The 26,496-nt window shown below is 36.1% G+C and overlaps 1 protein-coding gene across 3 annotated transcripts in view; it reads right to left on the bottom strand.

The window, feature by feature from the left end:
* The window catches only part of LOC113066143 (5'-AMP-activated protein kinase subunit gamma-2-like), a 62,750-nt gene that overhangs the window by 33,613 nt on the left and 2,641 nt on the right, over window positions 1-26,496 (bottom strand). For 2 of the 3 annotated variants that reach the window (XR_003279132.1, XM_026237830.1), the window contains exons 2-3: window positions 21,940-22,011; window positions 18,859-19,132 (exon numbers count right to left, since the gene is read on the bottom strand). Coding sequence is in view for 2 of the 3 variants with exons in the window: in XM_026237830.1 (XP_026093615.1) it covers window positions 18,859-19,132; window positions 21,940-22,011 (346 nt within the window). In the remaining variant the exon portion in view is untranslated. Of the gene's footprint in view, window positions 1-9,585; window positions 10,004-18,858; window positions 19,133-21,939; window positions 22,012-26,496 lie in introns of those variants that run through there. The other variant, XM_026237832.1, reaches the window with a different exon arrangement.

Here is a 26,496-nt window from a genome sequence, read left to right as displayed (position 1 = left end):
GTTTGCCGTCACACCGCTGTAGCCAAGCACGTAAAAGTCACTAAGCAACGGTAAAACAGAACAGCGCAACGCAGCATTAATTCATTTATTGAGATCCAAAAAAATATATAATTTAAAAAAGCAAGAGAAGGATTGCTTTTGGCGTTAAATGACAATCTTTTGTCAGAAGAGGAGTTTTTAATATTGTATGATGTAAATAAGTCTAAAAACATAACATTTATTTACCTAACCTCTCACGTTGTAGCGACTCCGGCAAATCAGCTGTTCTCCCGTAGTAGACCGTTAAATTAGAACGTCACAAAGTAGCAGTTAAATTCGCGCAGGCGCAATACAACACCAGAATGGCGTTGCCGTTCCACCAGAAGCTGTTGCTTAAAGTCCCTATCACCTCTTCGAATGCCGTCTTCCCGGGAGCTCATAAAAACTGAAAACCTTCGCTTCACGTCTCAATAAGTCAGGCTCTGATTGGTTCTCTTCTCTCATGCAGTCTGTTCTGTTTTGCCGGTTCTTTTGCTCATTCCTCGCATCTCTCCCGTCTGCTGATTTGATTTTCGTCACAGTCTATTTTCGTCTCGTCCTTTATTCGTTGACGATAATGTCAATCAATTTAGTCATAGTTTTAGTCTCCATCAGTGCCTTCTATTTTAGTTTTCGTTTCGTTTTCGTCTGCAAAAATATATTCGTGACGAGAATAATGACGAAAATATTTAGTCAACGAAATTAACACTGGCCCATCTCTATGTACGTCACTAGGAACACTTTGCATAATAATCTCCGCCTACTGTGTTGGGAGAAACGAAGCTCTGACCTGCCCCACCCCCCCACAAAGACGCTCTGGTTGGTGTGAGAGCATCATGTCGAGGAGACAGTGTGTTCTTAATTGTAAAGGCAAGTTTGTTTTATTTTCACTGCCAAAGTATGAAGATCAGAAGAAGCAATGGCTAAAATTCATTTTTACCACAATACCAGAGCAGTACAACAAATCCTTGTTGTGTTCACAACATTTCACTGATGACTGCTTTTCTAATCTGGGTGAGTACAAGGCGGGATTTTCAAAGCGTTTGGCCATAAAAGAGGGTTCATTACCAACTTTATTTAGACCAGCAGGCAATCACAACGCGAAGTATGATTATGAAGTTATTGTGTTTGTTTTCTCCCAAGCGTCTTATCAGTATGTGTGCTGTCTGCAGCCTTTCTCTGCGCTGATCTTCATTTACAAAAACATCATTAAAATGAAGTGTAACTCCGTGAATACTCAACGAAGAGACATGAGAGAGATATCTATAGAAAGCTTGACATGTCTACTTTAAAACTAAACAAGTGCTGCCGAAAACAGATATTCTGTGATAAAGTAATCCATATGAAAACAACGCGATGTCTGTTTTTCACGTCTCCCTTCATTATATCTAATGTGACCACGCCCCCGCGCTGAACGCGCTATTCAGATTCAAACTGAAGCGCGCGGCTTGAATACGCCCACACAGAAGAAAAAGCAGCGAGACTGTTCAAGTTTTTTATTTTACTGTTTGCTTCGCGGTAAGAGGAATAAGACATAATTCACCCCAAACAGATGCTAACTCATTGTTTACCGTGAAGTTGTGTGCAGAACAACCAATCAAAACTATGTCAGTTGACCAATCAGAACACAGTATGCAACTGAAAGGCGGGGTTTAAGAAAACAATATTTTGAACAGCTTTGCGCGAACCGTTTGGGGATCTCTGAGAATTGAGGTAATTTTAAAATGATATTTTGACAAAATGACAATGTTTTTTAACCTTGGATGGATTTAAACCTAATGTACAGGACTTATAAACAGTGATAGGAAGCTTAGCATTTTCATCTTGCTGGCTCTTTAAGACTTTATGGCTGATACTACGAACTGTGCTACAGTGTCTCACTGTATCCCATTCTCTGCCAAGGAAGGATGATTTAGATTCACCTGTCACTAAAAGGTTAGACTGTACCTGTCGTAATTTCTGATCAGTGCCTGCAGAAATAGAAGGGGCCATAAGGCCTGAACCGCAGGCAGTGTGAAGAGCAGAGTTTATTACCTCATTTTAGACTTCATCTACTGTTGCAGGCTGCAGATTTCATGCTGTGATTCCTCCAAGCTCTGCCCTCAGTCAGATCAGAGAAAATGACCGGTGTAAACAAAACCACTCTGGATGTTTGTATTCTGTTACTGAGGCGACACGACTCTTCACAATACGTGGCAAAGACCCAAACATGACGCATTTGTCAAAGTTCCCCTAAGTGTTCATCACGCCAATCGCCTGAGTAATTGGCCTGTCTGGTTTGGATTCATGCTGCACCTTATTTGGACGTTAAATGATCAAATCAATCTCACTGTGGGCCCTCTAATTACATTTTTTTGTGATTGCTTCAGCTCCCTGTTGTTTGAACTTGACCCGCTTCTCTGTGCCATCCTCTCCACTGGCTGGAATCAGTTGCAGAGCCTTAAAGAAGCAGCTTGTTCTCACAGAGTGGTGTGTGGAGGTAACTTACTGCGTTTCTGCTTTGATAAGTCGATGAGATGTACCTGCAGCACTGCCTGAGTCCAAGACATCGTCAGCAAGCCAATAAGGTAAGAATAAGCCAATAAGGAGCCAATAAGAAATCTATCTATCTATCCTTTTATGTTATGGGTGCAAAGAAGCCAGATAAATTTGATTGATGAGCATATTTGAAAAAAAAAAAAAAAAAACACCCTATGCATTTATCAAGAATGAAAGCGCTATTAATGAATCCATTATAGATGTGCGATGAGAAAGGATGAACAAGCCATCCTGACTACCTCAATCACTGCACCAAGCCATTATCTTCCCCCAGCCGAGACCACATGGCTGCAGAATGAGTAAAGAGCTTATTTTATAGCAGTAGGCCATCGGCTCAGTAAACACAGCACATCCTAGAAAATAAAGAGCGGGGTAGGAGGAACATAGAGGGAGCTGAAAAAGCAGGTCTTCACGATGAAGTCATCAGATTGGCAATAGCCCCTCACCTCACCCGAATGCATCCACAGGGAGTTTACATTCTCATCTTCCACACAAGGATCTTCTACCGTCAGGACCACAGAGTCACATGATCCTTGCAGCAGTGCTGGATGTGAACACTGGGTGCTGCACATCCAGACAGTAATTCAGTATGATTCCCAGACTAGCTGAATAGAACTCATCCACAGGCCATACCTGCAGCGCTTATCGATTTCAACTGTCCTCATGAGCAATACAAGTGACATATTTATGAAGCCATATTACTATCAAATCATTTTAATGTAATTATGGAACATAATCAAAAACCAGGCTGGAGACCGGCGTAGTCCAAAGGCTCCATGCATCTTTGATATTGTGTTATGTACAATGTTGTGTTCAATTCAAACACATTTAAGCAGGTAAACACCAAGGTGGTTTTCTTCAAACATGATTGCTCATTCTAGACACGGTGTCTCCATTGTATCATTATGTTGACGTGTGCTCTGTAAATCACATCCTCTGGGGTTGCTTTAAAGATCTCAAAAAATATATATATTAATTAAAAAAATGTAAAAGTGTCTTTTTAATAATGTACAGTGATGAATTATTGTCCAAAGTGTGTTCTTAGAAGGTAAAATGTTTTGACTAGGAAGTGAACTTCATTCTGTAAATATGGCACAGTCCTGCACATACACTGCTGTCATCATGTCTTTTGATGTTTACCCTCCAGACAGAGGTTAACAAACTGACCGATGACCTTTGGCTCAGTGTCAGATAAATTAACCCAATGCTGCTTTCTTTTAACCCTGCTCATGGGCAAAACACTTACTATTCAGTGATCCATGACAGATAAACCAATATTCAAAACACAAGCCTTCAATAGCACTTGACATTATTAATTTTTCAGCTTAAAGGTAAGCTTTAGAAAAGTAACAACACAACTAACTTCACAAAAGGCTTCAACACAGTCTAATCAACGAGCACTGACTTCTTCATTTGCCTTTCTTTCACTTTGACTGAGTGATGAGCGACAAGCAAATTCTTTTACACCTGTCTGCTGAATACATTGTCTGCTGATTAAACACACATCCTACATTATATGCTATTAAGTGAAGTTTGGTCTGTGAAAAGATATCATTAGACTTGAATGAGAACAAGCACATTCTCTAAAAGTAATAATAGCTTAAAGTCATGTGAAGAAAGGACAGCAAATCTCTCTTAAAGACATAATACAAACAGAGATGTCGATCTTATAAAAATTCCAAGGACATTTTCGAATCAATGAAGACACAGAAAGCTGAGCAACGCCCCCTAGAGCTATTTATGCAGAATTGCACATCAGTTTTGTGGTTCGATATATGAAAAATAAAAATAAGCTGTTTTCTAACTATAGCACACCATTAAGCATTTTTTTCAGACATCTGGCTTGTGAAAAGGAAGATGGCTACATTCAGAATAGCATATTTGTGCAGTGTGCAGAATTTACTGAATGGCAATATTGCTTGGAAAATTGTACCCCATAATTCAAAGCATACTTTGATTTTCTCTTTCCATTTCTGCCAGAATCAATATCACCTGCAATTTTTGGATGAGAATGCATTTTGCACACCTGCGAAACAAATAAACATACAAATAAATGTATTCAATTGTATTAAAATATTTATTATTTTACTTAATGACTTGAGATTTTATTAAATAATTAAATGAGATTAATGTACATATACTACGGTTTGAAATTGGTTATTAAAATATTTTATTACAATTTATTAAAATATTATACATTGTTTACTACACTGTGTCCAGTAAGCAGTATGCTATATTATTTAATTCTGAACATATGCAATGTATCGTATGAATTAAAGGGATAGTTCATCCAAAAATGAAAATTACCCCATGATTTTCTTAGCCTCAAGCCATCCTAGGTGTATATGCCTTTCCTCTTTCAGACAAATACAATCAGAGCTATATATTTAAAAAAAAAATGTGTGGAGTAATTTTTATGATGGATGGATGCACTTTTTTGGGCTTCAAAATCTCAACCACCATTCCCTGCCATAAATATAAAGCTTGGAAGAGCCAGGAGCGATTCACTGGTCTCACTAGAATTCTGTTAGTCAAGAGAGACTTTTTTTGTCATCATAACCCTAACATAACCTTGCTAAAACAAGTTAAACATCAGATAAATAAAATGTGACTGACAGGACATTGCTAAGTTGCTGTTAAGATGTACTTATTTATTATAATTCTCTACTGAATAATGTAACATAGGTTTTATGTTTTTTGTGTGTTTGTGCATGTGTTTTATTAATTAAATAATTGTATATTTATCAATTTAGTTTTAATTAATATTTTTTAACATTCTTATTTTATTATGGTCATCTGAGGGGAAAAGTACTGAAACAGTGTAACAGGTCTCAGATCAGTGACGGAGATTCTCCATTTGCCATTTGCACGATGGTCATGGCACTGGTCATTTGTGTCTCTGTATCATCCATCAGCCTGTCAACATTGTTTTTCCATCCGCTGACTGTTAGATACAGAGTGGAAAGTGATCTGTAGGTTAACGTAGGTAAGTGGCTGGTTGTATAGGATACACTCAGATAGAGCAGCAACTGTATATGCTACCATTTCACGAGTTCACACTTACATATAATTAGCTGAAGTATTATAGTGCATATTTGGCGTGCTGTCCGGGGAAGGGGCTCCGAGCTCGGGAATGGCCCGAACCTAGAGTACCCCCCCGTATATGTAAAAGTGTAAAATGAACTCTAGTGGAGGAGATGGGGATGGAGGGGGGATGCTGACAAACCATCAATGGAGACAGGTAGGCTAATTCAGCTGTATTTATACCCTGAGGTTGATTATATTAAGTGGCTCCACCTGTGTTAATTAGGCTAAGTATCTGACGTGCTCCTCCCGAACCTTGTTATGAAACTACATTTAAAAGTCGGCAAGATGTTGTAATGTTTTTGAAAAAAAAAATTATTTACTTTATAAAAATATAACAAAAATAGTAATTCTGTGAAATATTATTACTATTTAATATAACCGATTACTGTTTTGATACATTTTTAAATTAAATGTAGTTTATTTCTGTGATGCAAAGCTGAATTTTTAGCATCATTACTCCAGTCTTCATTGTCACATGATCCTTCAGAAATCATTCTAATATGCTGATTTGATGCTTAAGAGACATTTCTTATTATTGTCAAAGTTTAATCAATAAAAGTTCAAAAGAACAGGAGTTATTTTTATATTAGAAATATTTTTCCTGCCACTTTGTTCAGTATAATGCATTCTTGCTGGATTAAAGTATTACTTTCTTTTCAATAAAAAAAATTAAAAATGAAACTATTGTAGGTTAAATGCGGGTGGCCAAACATTTTGACATTTTGACATCACTACTGTTTGTCTGAAGATTGTTTTAAAGATAATGTATGAAAAATACGGAAAGCAGAATTGTCACAAAGTTAATAAGATGGAAAGAGTAATTTTGTCTAGGCACATTTCCACCTATAAAAGGTAATGGCAACCATATATTTGACAATAGCTCACTGTGTGACTTCATATCCTATCCAGTGACTTTGTTTTATATTTTAAAATTTATCTCTCAAATACCTTTTTTTATCTAAGGCTGAAATTGACTTCCATAGGAGACAAAATATGAACCTAACAGAATTACAACATGATAGATGTTCACTCCAGCAGACACCATTTCGACAGGCTGTTTGAGGTTAAAGTGATAGTTCACCCAAAAATGAAAATTCTGTCATTAATTACTCACCCTCATGTCGTTCCAAACCCATAAGACCTTCATTCATCTTTGGAACACAAATTAAGATATTTTTAATGAGATCTGAGAGCTTTCTGACCCTCTGAACTGAAAACGTTCCCAACTGAAACGTTCAAGGCCCAGAAAGACAGAAAGGGCATCATTAAAATAGTGACCATGTGACATCAGTGGTTAAACCGTAATATTATGAAGCTACTTTTTGTGTGCAAAAAAACAAAAATAATATCTTTATTTAACAATTCTTCTCTCCCGAGTTACCAATCTACTGCCATTATGGAGAGTACCACAATGCATGTGCGTGTTTTCCTCTGCTCGTAAACAAGGCACAGCGCAAAGGTGTTCTACGTCAGCAGCATCCCACGCATGCATCGTGTTACTCTCGATAACGGCGGCAGATGGTAACTCGCGGGAAAAGAACTGTTGAATTAAGTCGTTATTTTTGTTTTCTTTGCGCACAAAAAGCATTCTTGTAGCTTTGTAAAATTAAGGTTGAACCAGTGATGTCACATTAAACATTTTAACTATGTTCTTACCGTTTGACCTGAATATAAGATGTCCCTGATTTTAAGACGACACCCCTTTTTCCAGATGTACCTTTTGGAAAAAGGCTTTTTGAGAATCAAATCCTGGTTTTCTTTCTTTCTATCTCTCTCTAAAACAATTTTTTTCTTAAATTATTTTCATATTGCATATTTTTCCTATTTTATTTTTTGTTTTGAAAGTATAGTAAATACTGGTAAAATGTACCAACAATAATCACATTTAAAAATATACACTTTTTGATATTCCATAAAAATTAACAGGTAGCCCAATTGAATTATATAACAATTAGTCCAGCCATCTCATAGCAGCCTACCAAAATTTTATTATAAGTAGAAGTGAAATCATCTTCAAATCTGGGTACTGTGTCTTATATGTTTTAACACTTATAGAGAAAATCGGGCTAATGACAGTCACGACTCAAGCCGCTGTAAGCATTTTCTTTTTCTTTTGTTTTCACTCACGATCTTTACATCACACATTACATTACTTATTTCATGGCACACTAGTTTTATGCGTTTTTGGCGCCACTTATTGTCAGATTTCATCAAAAATATCTTAATTTGTGTTCTAAAGATGAACGAAAGTCTTAAGGGTTTGGAATGACATGAGAGTGAGTAATTAAATGACATAATTTCAATTTTTCTGTGAACTTTCCCTTTAATGCTAAGATAAAATCAATGTGATTTGTACATGAGACCCAATTTGCAGCTGCAAACCCCTATTGGCCAGCCAGATTCCAATGTCATTTATATATTTTAATGAGTCCTACTGAAACTCTCTCTCTGTAGACCATAAATAACTCTCATTATTTATATCACAGGATTAGCCCTTCACAATCATTATACCCATGAAAACAAAACATCCCATTTAGAAAAGTCACACAAATCTTAACAGCTTTTTGTTGATCCACATTGCGGAGAAGCTTAATTTTAGGACTTGGCACTTTCCAACTAAAATCACCTGTTTGAAAGAATTGCATAATACATATCTTGAGAGAAGAAAGCCTAGTTTTCAGGGCTCTGGGAATCATCTTGCGGGATGCAGTAAGTGATTTCTGAGAAACTCTGATGAAAGTGGATCAGACTGAGTAAGGGGCGTGTCCAGTGGTGATGGGGGAGGTGCCTGTGTTGAATAGCATGTTCAGAAATTTGGGGGCGGAGGCAAGACAGGGGTGTGATTCTTTTGGGTAGGGACGTGTTTGTTTTGGTGATTTCAAATATCAACAGCTTTTCTCAGAAATCACTTACTGCACCTTTAATTGGCAGGATGCACTGAGAAATGACTCCTAGAGGCTTCCTGTCATCAAATTTACGCCGTAAAGGGTTCTACTGCTCATGCTCTTATTGTGCAAATCCATCAACACACAAGAAAAAATGAGACTCTTTAAGGTGGCTCTTCAAGGTCTAAATGCCTTCATCTACTTAAGTTTGAGTGTTAACGTAAAGATAATGATACAAAGGGCAACTTTTTGAGCAATGTTGCAGAGCGTGCTGGTCTAAAAAAGAGGTGTGTTCAGGCGCATTGCTGGTGCAATGCTATTTTAAGGAGCTAAAAACCTGGACCAACTCAAACCTGGTCTAAAGTCTGGCTCAATGTCTTTTCTTTGTTATTTAAAGAGTGTGTTAGTATAACACAACTTGCTCTTGAAGGGAATGGAAGATGAGACTTTGATTGGTTTATTTGCACGCTCCGCCCAAAAAACACCCATTAAGAGAATAGGGACAACCCGTATAGATCATGCGCCCGGGCGCACCAACCATTTTTCCGTTACAATAGCAAAAGTGGATTTGGACACGCCCTGAGAGCACCTGCGCCATGCGCTTTACACTTTGCATTTAGATCGTTAAAATATGGCCCTATATCTCAATGATACAGATATAACATACTGTATAAAGTCATATCTCTTTACGTTCACATTCACAGGTGTAGTTCATAATAATAACTATAAACATGTTCCATTAACGTTTGGCAACCGGAAAGTGTCCGAATACTTTTTGGTCTTCATTTTAAACATTATTTGTTTTTGTTTTATTTAAGACCTAATTAACTTTATTGACTTGAAAAGTGCTTGTAAAACTTGGTTTGATATTTTGATATCTAATGCAATTATGTTCTTACATTTCAAGTGTCCAAATACTTTTAACAATATCCGCAAATGTCACTCGCGGACAATCGAAATACATTATATTTAACATAAAGCATGTAAAGAAATTTCATGTTGCTAAATAAAAAATCAATGCTGCAGAATCAGCCTCTGGTTGCCAGGAGAATCTTACTGGTTGCCAGGAGGCCGTGGGGCTCTGACTGCCGTCTGCCTGTCCGCCTATCTTGGTCCTTGCGTTTTTTGATCCCTCTCAGGCTGCTAAACCGTTTCATGGGTGGTTAGAGAGTCCGGACAGGCTGTGGAAATTGCAATAGGTCAATCCATATCCATAGACAATGCTGGAAGAAATTTTAGTTGGACCTTTTCAGTTACTTCCAGGCCTTGGATCCATATCACCTAATCTTTGAGCCAGTGACAGGTGCTCTTCAAAGATTATTCCATGCTCTTCAACCAAAGTCCTTCCTTCAGGGTTCTTCAGCTTCTTTATTTTACAGACTCTTGTTTCCGTTGTACAGTTCTGAATCAGAGGCCACCCGGCTGGCAAGCCTACAGCAGATTGTCAAGTGCAGCTGTGTGCATGCCAGCGTGTGTGTGTGTGTGTGTGTGTGTGTGTGTGTGTGTCTGTGGAAGCATGACTTTAAAACAGCATGTGCAACAGGGAGACTGTAAAAGGAAACCACCAACCCATGCTTGGTTTGGAATTGCTGGTGATTGGCCAAACAGCAGTAAACCCCACCCATCCATGAATATTTCACATCCTTTCACATATATGTGTTGTGTCTGTGTGAGTATACTGTGTGTGTGTGTGTGTGTGTTTGTTTAATATTAGAGAGACAAAAGAGAAAATATATATAGTTAAAAATAAATTTCACTATCTACTGTTAAAATGAAAGAATGTGGGCATGACTTCCTCTGGTTAGTTGATTTTAATAAAAATCTCATTAAGGAGAGGACAAAAATAATCAGGGGACCATAAAATAGGATTGAACCTTTCCGAATACCTTGCCAACTGAAATGAATTCAGCGCCGTGGGAGAACATTCCTGTTTAATGCAAGAAATCCTATTTCAATTTGCTTATTAGTGGTGCAAGTTAAGGCAAGCATCACTATTATTATTAATAATAGTTTTCAACCAAGTATCGAATCAGCATATTAGAATGATTTCTGAACAATCATGTGATACTGAAGACTGGAGTAATGATGCTGAAAATTCAGGTACATCACAGTAATAAATACAATTTAATTAATTTAATTTAATTTAATATATTTAATATATTGCAGCTGAAAAAAATCTGGTATTTTAAATTGCAATAAAATTCTTCTTTTAAAAATAATTATATAATTGCATTAATTACATACATTTTAAAAAGTGACCAAAAATATTACCAAGCCCATATACCCACAAAATTTAATTATTATTATTTTTTGGCACATTGTCGCTGCCACTCAAACTTCATTAAGCTTTGAACATATTCCTGCATTTTTTTTAAACCGCGATTAATCACATTATAGTCTGTGATTAATCGCAATTAATCTCATTGTTATAAATAAAACTAATAATGCATGAAAAAGTAGTGTAGGCCTACTGCTATGTGAACAAAAGTATAATAACATTTTGTTTGCAAACACTTTAAACCAATAAGGGGCCATGTTCCTGGATCAACATCTTTTGTTGATCCTGGATCAACATTACTGTCCAAAAATACAGACTTAACCCAATGCCTACCCCTAAACCTAACCCTACCCATAATTTAGTTCTAAAATCAGAGGGAAATGATAGCTGATTAACAAGGGTGTAGAAACACCTATTCCTGATTGTAAGCCTAAAACTGACGTTTCCTGAAAAGTCATTTCTCAATTCTGATTGGTTGATTGGAATGATGTTCCTGGATCAACTTATGAAGTCATGATTATGAGCTCGTTGCATCTTTTCTGTTAAAAATAACAGTGGACAGTGGTTTGTGAATGTTGATGCTTAGCCTAAATAATTAGATTGGGAGCATGCCCGCCTGTGACCCATGATTTGTCTGTAGTTGTATTCAGAGCCAGTGAACAACGGACTTTCATAATAATAAAAAACGCACAATTAAACAATTGTCAGGTTAATCAATTAATGCATTAATGCGATAAGAATGCATTAACTTGCCTGGCCCTACATAAAATAGATGCACAAAATATCAGATCAAATCTGTATATTGCCCTGTAACACAGCAAATCTGGAAGTCTCCAAAAGAATACCCCGGTGAAATCCAATATCTGGGTCATGAAGTGTATTCCATTCAAGGAGGAAAAACTATCTCAGTGACAGTCAATTTAGCTAATGAATTCATGTCAATGGTGAATATTACCATCAACATCTGATCACCCCCTCTTCATGTGCCATCATAAACAAATCATTCTCTGTCAGTGCACTCAAGGCACCAAATTAATCACTTAAAACTGGGTAAAGTCACACTGTCAGGCTCCATGCCAAGAGATAGTTGTGTAAGCAGAATTAGATGGGCTTTGAATAATCACCTCTCATTTTCCAAACACTCTGCTGTCGTTCCTTGTCAGGGGCACCTGCTAAGCACATTTGGACAATTCTGCTCATTTAGGCTCAAAAAGTGCCCTCGGTGAGAAGCGAGCAGCTAATCCCTTCGAAATCCACCGTGCTTCCTGACATCTTCAAAGGACCAGGGTCAACAAGACACTGGAAAGAACAGGGTTGGTTTTTAGGACAAAAATGCAGTCAGGAACCACTGATGGAGCCGGAGCAAACAACGTTCTTTGTTGAACAGCAATAAGTTATCATGTGTTGTGTGCTCTAGCCCCGTCACAGACAGCTGCTCTGTTTTTAAACCTAGTTGGCTGCCTACCAAGGGAACATTTACGAGGCTGTTCTTAACGTTACTGTAGGTGAGAACACCATGGTGTGGTATAAGGTACTTCGGTTTTGCAAATCCTAAGGCAGCAATCCAAGAAAGCTTTGCAACATGCTCAGTGATAAATACATCCATGTTGTTGATGTAAATACTGACTATTAATCATGGTTGGCACAGGCTGCTTGTGTAGGCAGTAGACAGCAAGGCCTCTCGCAAGACCCTGTGTGTCCATCACCGAGTACTGACATGCTGTTCTATGGTGTCAGAGCAGGAAAATCCTTCTTATTCCATCTGCCTGATTTAACAAGCTTTCATGTGAGAGTGAGCAATGCCAGGTTACTGGATATCTAAGAATGGCCTTGTTTTCTACTGCAGGTCACCTTGTACTTTTGGAGTCAAGCCAGATTGACTTTTCCAGTCAGTCTCTCAGAAAAAGAAACAAGGCTGTGCACCATGAAATGGCAGTGAAAGTCTGTGCAACACACAAAAAAATTGCATGAAATAACGAGTATGATCATATAAACCACATTTAGGGTACTCTTTGAAAGTCTTACAGTTTTAGAATGACATGAAATAATGATTTTTTAGAATGTGAGTAAATAATGATTTGTTTTCTGCTGAACAGATGTTTATTATCTGAGATGTTTCTCTCAGTGAAAGATGTTCTAGAAAGATCGGCACAACAGAACTTTTCTGTTTGCAGACAGACTCATCCCTAATAAGGATATGCCCATGTTATATCTTTTGACAGGTAATGACGTGCAAACATGGCAGCTTTCTGTAAATACCAGGGGCTCTCTGCAGCCGCAGATCAAATGATGAACAGCATTACCAGATAAAGCCTGAATCAGGGCGAGGAATGCACTGGCACAATGACAGCACTGAGACATTCCTCTGACATACAAAAATATAGCACAATGAAGTGATTTTGACTGCCATATTTATTTACATCACCTAATAATATATACAAAATAATGTATGTAAGTTTACATTAATTATTTTGCATCTGAAAAAAGAAAAAGAAAAAAATATTTAAGGACAAATTTAATTAGTGAGAAAAAAACATAATAATATAATATAATATATTTTCTATATTTTTTTTTATTATTGATTAATATGTATTGTATAGAAATACATCAGTACAGGAAGACCTTCGTGACAATAGGCAGGTCAAAATCTCACTGACACAACCTGGACCTCTGAAAAACAAGCATGAATTTTCCCAGAAAGATTCTCTGGGTGTGTGGACATGGAAAAAAGAGACGCAAAGTCAGGAGACTGAATATTTTAGCACTGTCAGATGATTCCTTAAGAGTTCTTATCACTCTCTCTGCACTGACACGACCAAACCCTGTACTCCACACATCCCAAACTAAAATTAACTCTTGTCTCTTGCCGACTGGATTACATAACCGCAGAACCGTTCATATTATCACAGGACTGGTGCAGCTGAAATCTTTGGGTTGTGTGCTGTCTGTCAGCCTGAATGTCCTAAGAGTTTAAAAACAACTAAGCTATAAGACACTAACCAGCCGTTAAGTGAAAGTAACATGAAAAACAGCCAAGTATGGTGACCCATACTCAGAATTTGTGCTCTGCATTTAACCCATTCAAAGTGCACACACACACACATGAACACACACACACGTGAACACACACCCAGAGCAGTGGGCAGCCATTTATGCTGCGGTTCTGTGCCTTGCTCAAGGGCACCTCAGTCATGGTATTGCCGGCCTGAGACTCAAACCCACAACCTTAGAGTTAGGAGTCAAACTCTCTAACCATTATGCCACGACTTGCTTAAGGTGAATATTATTAATCCAAACCAAATTTATACATAACTTTCCTATACAAATAAGTCCAGTGACGTTATCCGATAATACCATATTATGATATATACCAATGTATTGTATTATAACCATATTAATATACCATTGTATCCATGCATGGTATACTAATGTAAATCAAATTATAATACCAGGATTTTTATATATACCAGAGGACTGAAACTCATGTACCATTCAGAGTTGTTGTTGGTAAATAAAGCTGAATCAATTAAACCTATTTTTGTTAATTGAAGTAAAGCTGGAAAAAAATTCTCTCTCCCTCTCTCTCTCTCTCTCTCTCTCTCTCTCTCTCTCTCTCTCTCTATATATATATAGATCAATGTTAAAATTACTGAACACGATCAATTAAAGCTAGATAGAAATATAATATAATATATATATATATATATATATATATATATATATATATATATATAAATGACAAAAGGAAATAAAAATAATTACTAAAACAAATTAAAATTAAAACTGAAAATATAAATAAAAAAATTACTATTACTACTGGTATGGGTAGGTCTATAAATAACATTAATAACATGGAATTTACTCCATGTCGCACCATAGTATTCTTTGTATAATATTATATGCAATAGAATTTAAAGTATGGCATCAGCAAGATTTTTTAAAGAAATGAATACTATTAAAAAAGGAATATCAGAAAGAACAGTACCACCACAGTACACATCCAAAGAAACTTATGTTACCATCTCCCAAAAAATCATGGAAATACTATACGATAGCCTACTTTTTTAAATGTTAAGAGATCACGGTGAATAAGAAGAAGAATTGTCCAGTTTATTTTTCAGTAATATATGAAACATTAAACACATATTAAATATAAAATTCCGGTCACAGATATTTAGCTGACATGCACTTCCTCTTTTTACCCATAGACGGAAGTAAAAGAGGGGTACACCTTATTTGGTCACAAGAGAGGGCATCGTGTCACAAAGATGGACACGGACATGCGTGCGACGGTCACTGCTGAGATTAAGCCGCCACGCTGCGCTTCATCGCGGTCACCTGTCAGCTGCTGAACCCGGAGCCGCGCGAGCGCTGTTTATTTAACCGCTGCCTGGAGACGAGAGCTGTGAGTCGTGAAAGCGTGCTCCAGGGGCTCAGAGCTCATGGCGTCAAGTGAGTCAGGATCATGGTCAGGATGTGTGGAAGAGAAAAGAGCCCACCGACTCGCTTTAGCCTGTGTCTCAGGGGCCTCAGTGCTCGACAGCGCTCTCTCGCGCTCTCATTGTCTTTCTCTTTTTCTCACACTATCCAGGAAACACTTCGCTGGTTTTTGGCTTGAATATATAGAATTGTGTGCATCAAAAATATTTTAAATAGACATTAAAATACACTTAATACACAAAGTAATGTGAGGCATGAAACCAATAAATCAATCCAAGAAGTTGATTTTAAGATCATTTAAAAAGCTTAACTAATAATTGTATTTACTTTATCTCCATCTGGTGGTCACAGAGGAACGTGACATGAAAAGCCTTTCTATGTTTTATTTACATTAACTTTCAAAATGTTTGGGGTCAGTAAGATTTTATAAAACAACAACAATAATAATAATAATAGCCTACTATTATTCAGAAAATAACCATTCAATTGATCAAACGTGACTATAAAAACAATCATAATGTTACAAAAGATTTCTGTTTAAAATAAATGTTCTTTATATATATATATATATATATATATATATATATATATAATGATGCTGAAAATACAGCTTTGCATAACCTAAATAATTTACATTTTACAAATTTATTAACTCTTACAAAATGTGAGACTGAAATAACTTTATGATTTTTTAATACCTAAACAACATTATTGCCACATAAATGCCTATGAGCATAAATTAATTCTTTTAGAAACATAAACTGATTGAAAGTTTTGAATAATATAATATAATATAATATATCCAGACAGCTAAATAAATAGCATGTGAATACCATATACATACAGTTTTTCTAATTAAATTCTAATAGTGAGCTTCATATCAGGAATGCAACATTTAAATTTCATCCAGTAGGTGGCGATACAACCAAAGACTATGAAGAAGATAATGGCACATAGAAGGATGACACAGCAACAGCTCTTCCTCATCACTGATATCTTGAAATGAATTGCTAGCATATTAGAGACATACGAGCATCCTTATCCCCAGCTGCCTGCGCTGAGGAGCTCTGAGGATATCTTAGAGCCCAGGATTCATTTCAGTTAATAACATTTGTATGGAAGCAAGAGTGATTGAATTATGGGCTTTCTGCATTCTGATGTCACTGTCTGGGTGCGCCCCAATTTCTGAATTTAATAGGATTCTGAATTTCTCTGGCAAGTTCTGAGTGTCATTTCCTGAATGACAAACACCGCTTGAACAGAAGCTGCTGTCCATTAGTGTTCATCAAGCTCAAGTCACTGCTGCAAACACATCCATCCCGGAGAACAGCAGGAAATATCCTTGTCTAAAAACCCTGGCCTGACCTGAGACAGGAGAATATCCAGGATTTTATCAATCCAGAAATGGATCCATAACTCATATCTGGACGCTCTTGTAGAGAAGTGTGTATTTGTGTGCAAATGCACCAGATGCACTCAGCAGATAGAAACCTCATTATACAAATCAATATAATCAAGTAATAAAACCGTAGCTTAGAAACACATCTTCCTTTTTTCTTGAGAGCCTCTAATGTTTATTACTCTCCTTCTATGGGTTTTAATTTTTCCAGCTCCGGTTACAATCAGACAGAGGCATCCAACTCTGTATTGAATAATAAATCAATTCTGTTGTTTTTGGCTGACAGGAAAGTCTGCCATCCAGAGCAACTAATGGATTGTTGGAGAAGCGTGTTATGTAAGCGAGTATGTGCATGAAGAAGAAAATTCCCAACTGTGTATATTAAAGCTGTGGGTCAAAAACACACACACACATACACCCACACACTGCAAAATACACATGCACAATTTAATTTCACTACATTCACTTTTTTCAGTTAGAACTCACTTACTACTGTCAATTATCCTGAGATTATAGTATATAAAGACTATAATATATAAAATTATATATATATATATATATATATATATATATAACATTTATAATTTTTATTTATGAATATAAGACCTATTTTCTCCGCTCCGTAGTATGATAGAGGGACCAATTCCATTCCACCTACGTATCCAAACTCATATCCAAAATTAATCATCTAATTATATGTCACTCCATTCTCATACTTCTTCAAAGACAGGCTTTAATTTTATAATTACTGATTGCACTTTCAGTGTGTGGGAAGGAAAACGTTTCAGCGGATTTATATTTTCCTTTGTTAAACAGAAAGACAACAGTGAAAAACGATGTCTCTGTGATGCTTTTGTTTGCTTTTAAATAACCGTCATTTGAAATGTCACCTCAAATGGATAGTTTAAAGAAGTGTTGCAATAAAATAACTGCATGCTTTATCTTAATCTTCACTACACTTGTCTCAGCGTGCCGTTTTAAACACAACCAGGAAAGTGAACACTGTCAGGAGCCCAGACAACACAAAGTCATTAGTCATAGTTAAATCAGACTCACGTGGATAACATATGTGACAGCTGAATTCATTATCAGGGTCTTATGCATTAAGAAACACCCACGCCTCCATTAAATCAGCACACAGCACAATTATCCGAATCACACACACCGAGCTGAGCTGGATTCACTAAACGCTGACTCACTCCTCACACTGATGCGATAATGGCATTCATAGCATCTAATCTCAACAAAGCCAATACATATTTTGAAACTTGTTGATTTTTTATTACATACAGTATTTTAGTAGATATGGATGTTTGTATCTGGATACTGGTTTCTTTATCATTAAAGGGGATATCGGATGCAAAATTCACTTTTACATATGTTTGCATATACATTTTCTCACCAATGTGTGGACACAACCACCCTACAATGATAAAAATCCATTCCCTTTTTTTTTGTTTTATCCCCATAAGTGTTCTATTAAAAAATCAATTAGTAAATTTTTTGTGTAAACGTATAATATCATTCAAATTTTTGCAGTCAGTAACATTATTTAATGTTTCTAAAAGAAGTCTCTTATGCTCACCAAGGCTGCATTTATTTGATCAAAAATTAAGTAAAAAAGTAATATTGTGAAATATTATTGCAATTTAAAATAATATTTTCTACTTAAGTATTTTTTTAAATTAAATTTATTTCTTGATGCAAATCTGAATTTTCAGAATCATTACTCCAGTCTTCAGTGTCACATGATCCTTCAGAAATCATTCTGATATGCTGATTTGCTGCTCAAAAACATTTTGGATTATTATTCATGTTAAAAACATTGGCGTTGCTTAATATTTTTGATTTTTTTTTTATCAATAGAAAGTTCAAAAGAACTTCATTTATTTGAAATAGAAAGATTTTGTGATGATTTAAAAAATCTTGATCAATTTAATTCTTCCCTCACAAAATAAATTGTTAATTTCTTTCTTTTTTTTAAAATGGTAATGTACTTTCAGTAGTTTCAATGAATAGTCTTGATAGACTAGGGATTTTAAACCTATAGAAAGCAGACTATGTTTACACATTATGTCAAAAGTATATTTCCAAAGAGGAAGGGAAATGTGATTTGTCATTATGACCCATTTAAATGTTGAGGTTTTTCCTGCTTTTTCAGATTGTAAGCATTCTGGCAGCTGTTTAAGAGATGGATGAAGCAAGTCTCTTACCTTTCCTGGCCCGAGAGAAGAGTTTGATGCTGACAGGAGACGTGGAGGCATTTGTGGAGTCTTTAGAGGACGAGCGAAAGATTCCTGTGAAGCTGCGGCGACGTGAACACTTGGGCGAGGAGTCGTGATTGGAGGAGTATGGGAAGATGGGTTTGGGCGATCCAGGGCTGTTTCTGAATCGGGCCGGTGCAGACATGGGGCTAGAGGGCCGACTAAACGGACCCCGGCTGAAGAAGGTTTTGGTCGGGCTGGCTGAATGGCAGCTAAACTCCCCCTGGAGAGTAAATCCAATCACACACAATATTAGGACAACAGCTATTTCCTGAAGAAAGTGTATCCGTAACACAACTGATAAAAGTCATATGCACAGTCAAATCAATGGAACTATGCACTTTCAAGAATATATTGACATTAGAGCACAATAAAAATGTTTGACAATTGGTTTTATGCCTACAGAATCATCAGTGAATGGCATTCTAATGCAGATATTTCCTGTTACAGAAATGTTTGAAGGACATGGAGATTGAGATACTAAATGAATAGGCGTCATAACATTCATATAAACCGTAAGTCCTTGACAATAAAAAAAATACAGACAAAGCCACTGAAAAGAGCAGATGCCTTTGTTTTTGTCAAGAGTCTTTTGTTATATCAGAAAGGGTCACTCAGTGGCATAAATTCCTCACTGTACTATACCTAAACACGCTACATAAATACCCCAAACTCACTCATGAAAATTTTGATTTTTGAATAATTCTTTAGAATAACACTGTTCATGTTGTTCCAAACCTGTATGCATTCTTCTGTCAAACATAATTTCTAAAGAACATCCTTGCCAATGTTGTCAGTATAATGAAAATAAATTAGAAGTGGGACTGTGGAGCTCCAAAACGACCAAAGGCACCATCAACGTGTTATAAAATCCAACTCTTGCACTATATCTCAAGTCTATATCTTCAAGTAACATGACAGCTCTGTGTGAGGACATTGAGATCCACACTAGTTCTTCTGGGTATGCTTATGAGAAAAAGTAGTGATGTGAATAAACCGAGTCAGATATTTTCAATGAGTTAGTTCACGGCATAAGTCAATTAAGTTCAGCTTAATCATGCATTGCAGTGGAAGGAACGATTTTCGGCAAATAAGTAACACAAATCTCATTTTGGGTCTGTTCCTTATGTCAAATGTTTTCAGAAGACTTGGAATATAGCACACAATCATATGAATCACTTTTATGAAACGTTCATTGTCCTTTTTCATTTTTTGAATGTGACAATGGCATGTGTTTCACGAGAAAAAGAGAAAGTCTTACGAGTTTGGAACAGCATGAAGGTGCGTAAATGATGAAAGATTTTTCAGTTTTACTTGAACCATCCTCTTGCAAGTCTGAAAAGACTAAGATGAAAGAAAACCTTTCATTTGTGGACTGAACACAACAACGTACTTTTCCCCTCAGTTTTTATTGAAACATCTGACTGTTCTTTGTGTTGAAGAGCTGATAGAAAAAAGTCTTTACTCACATTGAATTTTCACGCTCTTGAACCTTTGATCAAGAGACAACGTAGCAATTTACAACCTTTAAATTCACACCACCCTTATTTTGCTTCCGATCCAGAAGCTAAGCCATTTCTTTGGCAAACCTTTGAGCAACACTAAGTTAATGCGTACCATTTGCATACAAATGTTCATCCACACTGGTGATTCTGCATTGACCTTGCCGTGGGTTATTAAACATCTGTTCAACAAGGAGAAATATTAGCTAATATCCTGAATGCGAGCAACGAAAAACATCGGCAAAGCAGTGAAGTGGATCAGATTACATCTGATCATAAAATGTGTACTCCAAAACCTCCTAAAGCATCAAAACAGCCCTTCAGATTCATCGACTCCAACTCACCTTCAACAACAGAGAGGAAAAACACCAAAACACCATCCCAACCCACTCAGATGCATCTATTCTCTAACCTCTAGGAAAATAAATAACCATGATAGACGTAATTACAAATCAGGTTATTAGACCAGACTCATCCCATTAGAGTGATAGCCGAGATTGAGGATATGGCAGTTTACAGATTGCCGACACAAATGGAATGAATCTGCATTTAACACAACTATTAGCATTTCAACAACCCTATGTGTTTGAATGACCAGATCATTCATATAGTCAGCAGTTGAGTATAATACTGATCAACAAAGGCAAACATGCTAATTTTGATTGATTTGATATTGTTTTCACACTCCACTTTCCCTGAATCAATGCGGCCAGCTAACAAACTTCACAGAACTTTGGCTAATGTTTGAGCCAGGTTCTAACAAAGCTATAAACTAAGGTTGTTCTAGTAGCATTTATAGAATGTTTGTCCAAAGTTATCTGGTGTTAAATAACATTCTTAAAACATAGATAGGGTTCATTGCTCCTGTAGTCTACACTAAGCAGCATAGAGCGCCCTCTCGCGGCTGTAGACGGTAACGTTTTCTTTCGGTTCTTTGTTCTAAATAAATGCAACTTATAGTCCAGTGCGACTTTTTTTTTTTTTTTTTTGCTTTATTAATTCAATGCCACGAGATAGTCCAGTGCGACTTATATATGTTTTTTTTCCTCATCATGACGTATTTTTGGACTGACGCGACTTATACTCAGGTGCGTCTTATAGTCCGAAAAATATATATTAAAAAAAAAAAAGAAAACATATTGATATTTTGAACATTCAGAGAACTTCAGAGGAAGTTCATAACTTAATTGTATCTTTCAGTCATAGCAAAAGTTGAACTAAATGTGTAGTTATAACGTTTTGTCTTTGGGAGGCAGAATTATACGTCACAGGGCCAGTGATGACTAAGGAAATTGTGAAGGAAGGATGTGCACTTATCTACAGCATTTTAAATGATTTTTTGAAGCAATTTTGGATTCATTTCTTACTCATTTAAAACAACATGACACTATATTGGAAAACACAAAAACAATTATTTAACTATAATACCAATAAACACATCACTCACTAAAAACATACTCTAATACATTATATTTCAAATCTGAATCACACTGTTTTTACTGGTAGCAAAGCCTTGTGTGTGTATTACCTTGCACACACCGTCCTTTTTCGCATGTTCCCCGTCTCCTTCCAGGAACGGCATGGCTAAGGAGCTCAAGTCCTGTGGAGATCAAACAAACAAAATGATTGAGCTCATTAAAAATCACTTTTATGACTGTGGCAGCTCTCATTTACACTCCATAAATATACCATAATGAGCAATTCACTGATCAACTGTGGCTTTCTGCTACGTGGCTCACAGGTTAAGCTCTACAGTACCCAAAAATCACAAGGAAGTATACATATAACAGGCAGAGAGGAAAGAGTATAAATGTATTAGACAGTTTAACAGAAGCACTTCACATATGGCAGATGGACACTCGGTGGGTGATCCGTCTAACCTGTACAAAATCACATGCGCTGCCAGTTATACATGAATAAATTGAAAAAACTCACAGCAGATCCAAAACATCTCTGCTGTCCTCCTTCTCAAAAATCCACCAACTTTTATCAGTATCAGTCACTTTAGCTTCGTCCCTGCTTCTCTCGGACAACACATCATCAACTAAACACATGCACAGCCTCTGTCATCTAAACCGGTTTTTAAAAGTAACATGATCTCATGTGACCGCCCTGCAATTTTTTCCCCATTTCTGTGCAGATGTATGTGAAACCCGTAATGCACAGATTAAATCAAGTATCACTTAACCTCACAAAAGAGTCTCACTGTTGGACATCACACAGTGATTTCTAGGAAACCCTGGAGAACAAAGTCGCTGGAGTATATTTGTAGCAATAGCCAAAAAAACGTTATATGAGATTTTTCTTTTATGCCAAAAATCATTAGGATATTAAGTAAAGATCATGTTCCATGAAGATATTTTGTAAATTTCCTAACCGTAAATATATCAAAACTTAATTTTTGATAGTAATACTCATTGCTAAGAATTCATTCGGACAAATTCAAAGGTGATTTTCTCAGTATTTTTTTTTTTTTTTTCACCCTCAAATCCCAGATTTTCAAATAGTTGTATCTCGGTCGAATATTATCCTTATAAGAACATTATATTTTCAGAACAATTTACGCTTTTTGCAATCATTATGGGAATGTTACTTTTAAAGGCTCTCTGAACCATGGGAAACACAACGTGTAACATAAAAAAAAAAACACATTAGCTTACATCCAACTAAAATGTTTCAGAAAAGCATTTAATCAACGATGTAAAAACGTTTTTGTGCTAATGTTTTAGAAATGTTATTAGACAATTTTGAACGAACGTTCTATTAATGTTAATAGAAACATTAACATTAATGGCTTAAAACATATCACTTCCATCTTTATTTGACCCTCTAATTTTAACACTCACTATTCTAATTCTATTCTTAAAAAATCGAACTTCCTTTCTAATCTTTTTGTATTCTAATTTCTTTTCATTTATTAATTATGCAATTGTGTGTGTGTGTATGTGTAAAGACTCTAACACTAGCTTGCTCTATTCTTTTTTTATTCTATCTGTTTTGTTTTTATTTATTATATTATTTAAAAGCCCATGCTACGTGTACTGTGTTAACTTAACTGAGACTTGTTATAGCACTTATATATCATTGCTATTTTCGTTGTTTTTGATTGCTTCCACTGCCCTCATTTGTAACTCGCTTTGGATAAAAGTGTCTGCTAAATGAATAAATGTAAATGTCATGTAAATGTAAATGTTAATGTTAGAACAATTGTTCATAACTTTGAGAGAACTTTGCCAATGACATGTTAGATGGGATAATTCTTGAACAACATTATAAACATTTTTACAACTAAACAAAGAAACTCAGCACAGGACAGCAGCTTGCACACTTTCACGCAGGCTCTTCAATTCTTCATCTATTTTTCTGCTCTCTCCTAAACTCACTTTGGCAGTAACCTAAAGCTCACGAAAATGGTCAGAAGCTGTAAATGCGATTCAGTGACATTTTAAACAACAGCAGAGGTTTCGCACAAACCACAGAGTCACTGAAGTGCATGAACTTCGTCCTCATTACACAACTGACTTTTGTAGCTACACAGAGGATGTGATTGTTTAGCAGTCACTCCATATATTTGAGATGTATTATTGTGATCTGAACCAAGCAGTTTAAAACCCCTTGCTAGGCTGAACTGTCCCACTACAGAGAGAATTACTGTAACCGGTGACACATTAAAAAGCACTGCTGTTACTCAAAGTTTCCTTATACATCCATTTACTTACTGAAATCAATACTGTAAGCATTAGTGGTCGACTGATTATGGTTTTTCTATGGTTGACGACATAGAAAGTGGGGTGGAAGATGGCTGACAAACTGAATAGTCCAATAAAGGTCCATTAATGACGTTTGCAGTCATTTAATGCATCTTTAAAAACAATTTAATAGCCTTGTTAACTGTTGTTGTTTTTTTTTCATAATAATATGAATTTTTTCATAGTGTGAATTATAATATTGTGATGCCTGAATTCACCTGTAGTATTTCAAATGACAGATTCTACTAATTTAGACCAAAATTAGAATTTTAATATTGGCATAACGTAAAAAAAAATAATTATCAGCTTATCAGTAAATTAATATTGGTGCATCCATACTAATAAAGATGTAACATAACTATACACCTGCTTTATATTAAGGTAAAAAATATATATTCAAATAAATCACAGGATATAGGGAAAAGTATACAAATATTTATTTATTTATTTAATTTGACTTTAGACAAAAGAGTGCTGAATTATAATATTGGGCATAATTATCAGAATATTAATATCGGTGCATCCCTATTAATAAATATGTTAATTACAATAAACCTGTTTCACTTTAAGGTAATATATATATATATATACTCAAGCAAAACACTGAATAAAGCAAAAAAAATAAAAAAAAATAAAACTGAATAAACTTGATCATTTTAATTTTAAAATTATTAGAAAAAATAGTATAGAATTTGAATATTTGTCATAACATAAAAATAATTCTTGGTGTATCAGAATATTAATATCAGTGCCCCCTTAATATAAATATGGTCTTTCAATACACCATTAATATATATACTCAAAACACACCAAATATATCAACAAAGCTGAATAAAACTGATAATTATGAAGCATTTCATTAATTTAATAAGTGAATCAAACAGTAAATGCCTTGAACCTATCACGTTTCTCATTATGAGCACTGGTTTTATTCCGATATTTCATGTATTTGTTATTTAATTTTTCTGACAGTTCCAAAACCAGCTAACCGCTATTAACACCCTTTCCATGTCTCCATCATTACAAGCATCCATTAGGGCCTGACACATGTTACTCCTCAACATGCAAATCTTCTCTTGTCTCACAACGGGGCCGTCATATATCCATGGTAACAGGATTGACTTTCAAAGCATGAGGCAGCAGTTCCACTCCCGACTGATAGAAATGTGAGTAAAAGCCAAGGAAAATTCAATTCAATTCAAATCAACGTCCTTGAAAATGTTTCAACAGGTTGTTTGCTGTTTAAAAGCAACACGAGAATCAACAGTTACTGAAACTGTTCGATTTCGACAGCATGATATGATAAAGTCGGCAAAATGTATCGTAAGTCGCAACATGCCATTTACTAATACCTCATCTCACAACATACAAATCAATCAACAATAAAAACACATTGTCCCTGTTTCAGATCCGAGACAGTTTCCTTATCTAGGAAAGAAGGACCACAGCCAAAGTAGAGAAGCCATCTGTCCTGTAGACGGGGAGCTCAAGGCACCCCGCCTCCATATCCTTGGAGTCCCGAGACCTGATTACAAGCCCATATTTACAGGCTAGAGATCAGGACAAAATATTACCTCTGCGAACAAGCACTGGAGAGCGAAAAAACAACACCCCCTCAGATTCACAGAGTTCCAGCTGTAGCGGTCTTGTATTGAAATCAGCATTCGGAAATCCCAGACGAAAGCAGGGCTACTCCAAAGAGCAAAGACAGACACAACTCACAGATATGATACAGCACCTCCCTTCATTAACATAGAGGTCAATGGGGCCGGTCTGGGGTTTTGTGTGTTTATACCTAAATAAACTTAAATACAGGAAGGTTAAAATCTGGCTTGCAGCTCTGTCTGTTTGTGTATGGATAAACAGAGAAAAATACAGCACAGGTAATGACTGAGGGAGAGATTCAGCCTTGTGGATGTCCGCCAGCCATCATAAAATTGCATCAGGCATGTCCAAGGCAACCATTCAGCATCTCACTGTTACCATGAGTCACAAAAAAACACAATATAAGTGAATCATAAACACAAAATACAACCGCTTGTGATGCTGATGCTCATCTGATGGTTGATTTGACTTTTCCAAAAAAACACTCCTACCTACTCCTACATCAGAAATACCCTCTGATGTCAGCAACTTCCGGGTTGCTGCAAAGGTCAAAGGGTCATAATTCAACCAAAGGACACAAATGGTCTCGAAAATGTGGGACCCTTGTGAAAAAGGGACCCTTAGCGTAAAAGAACACTTATTATATTATACTTTAATAAATATTATACTCTGAAAGAATATATTTAAGTATAAACTGAATGTTTTCAGAAGCTTTATTTGATATTATTTAC

This window comes from Carassius auratus, chromosome 49, assembly GCF_003368295.1.
Source record: "Carassius auratus strain Wakin chromosome 49, ASM336829v1, whole genome shotgun sequence".
NCBI classification, from domain to species: domain Eukaryota; kingdom Metazoa; phylum Chordata; class Actinopteri; order Cypriniformes; family Cyprinidae; genus Carassius; species Carassius auratus.
This window is presented reverse-complemented; position numbering and strand designations above follow the sequence as displayed.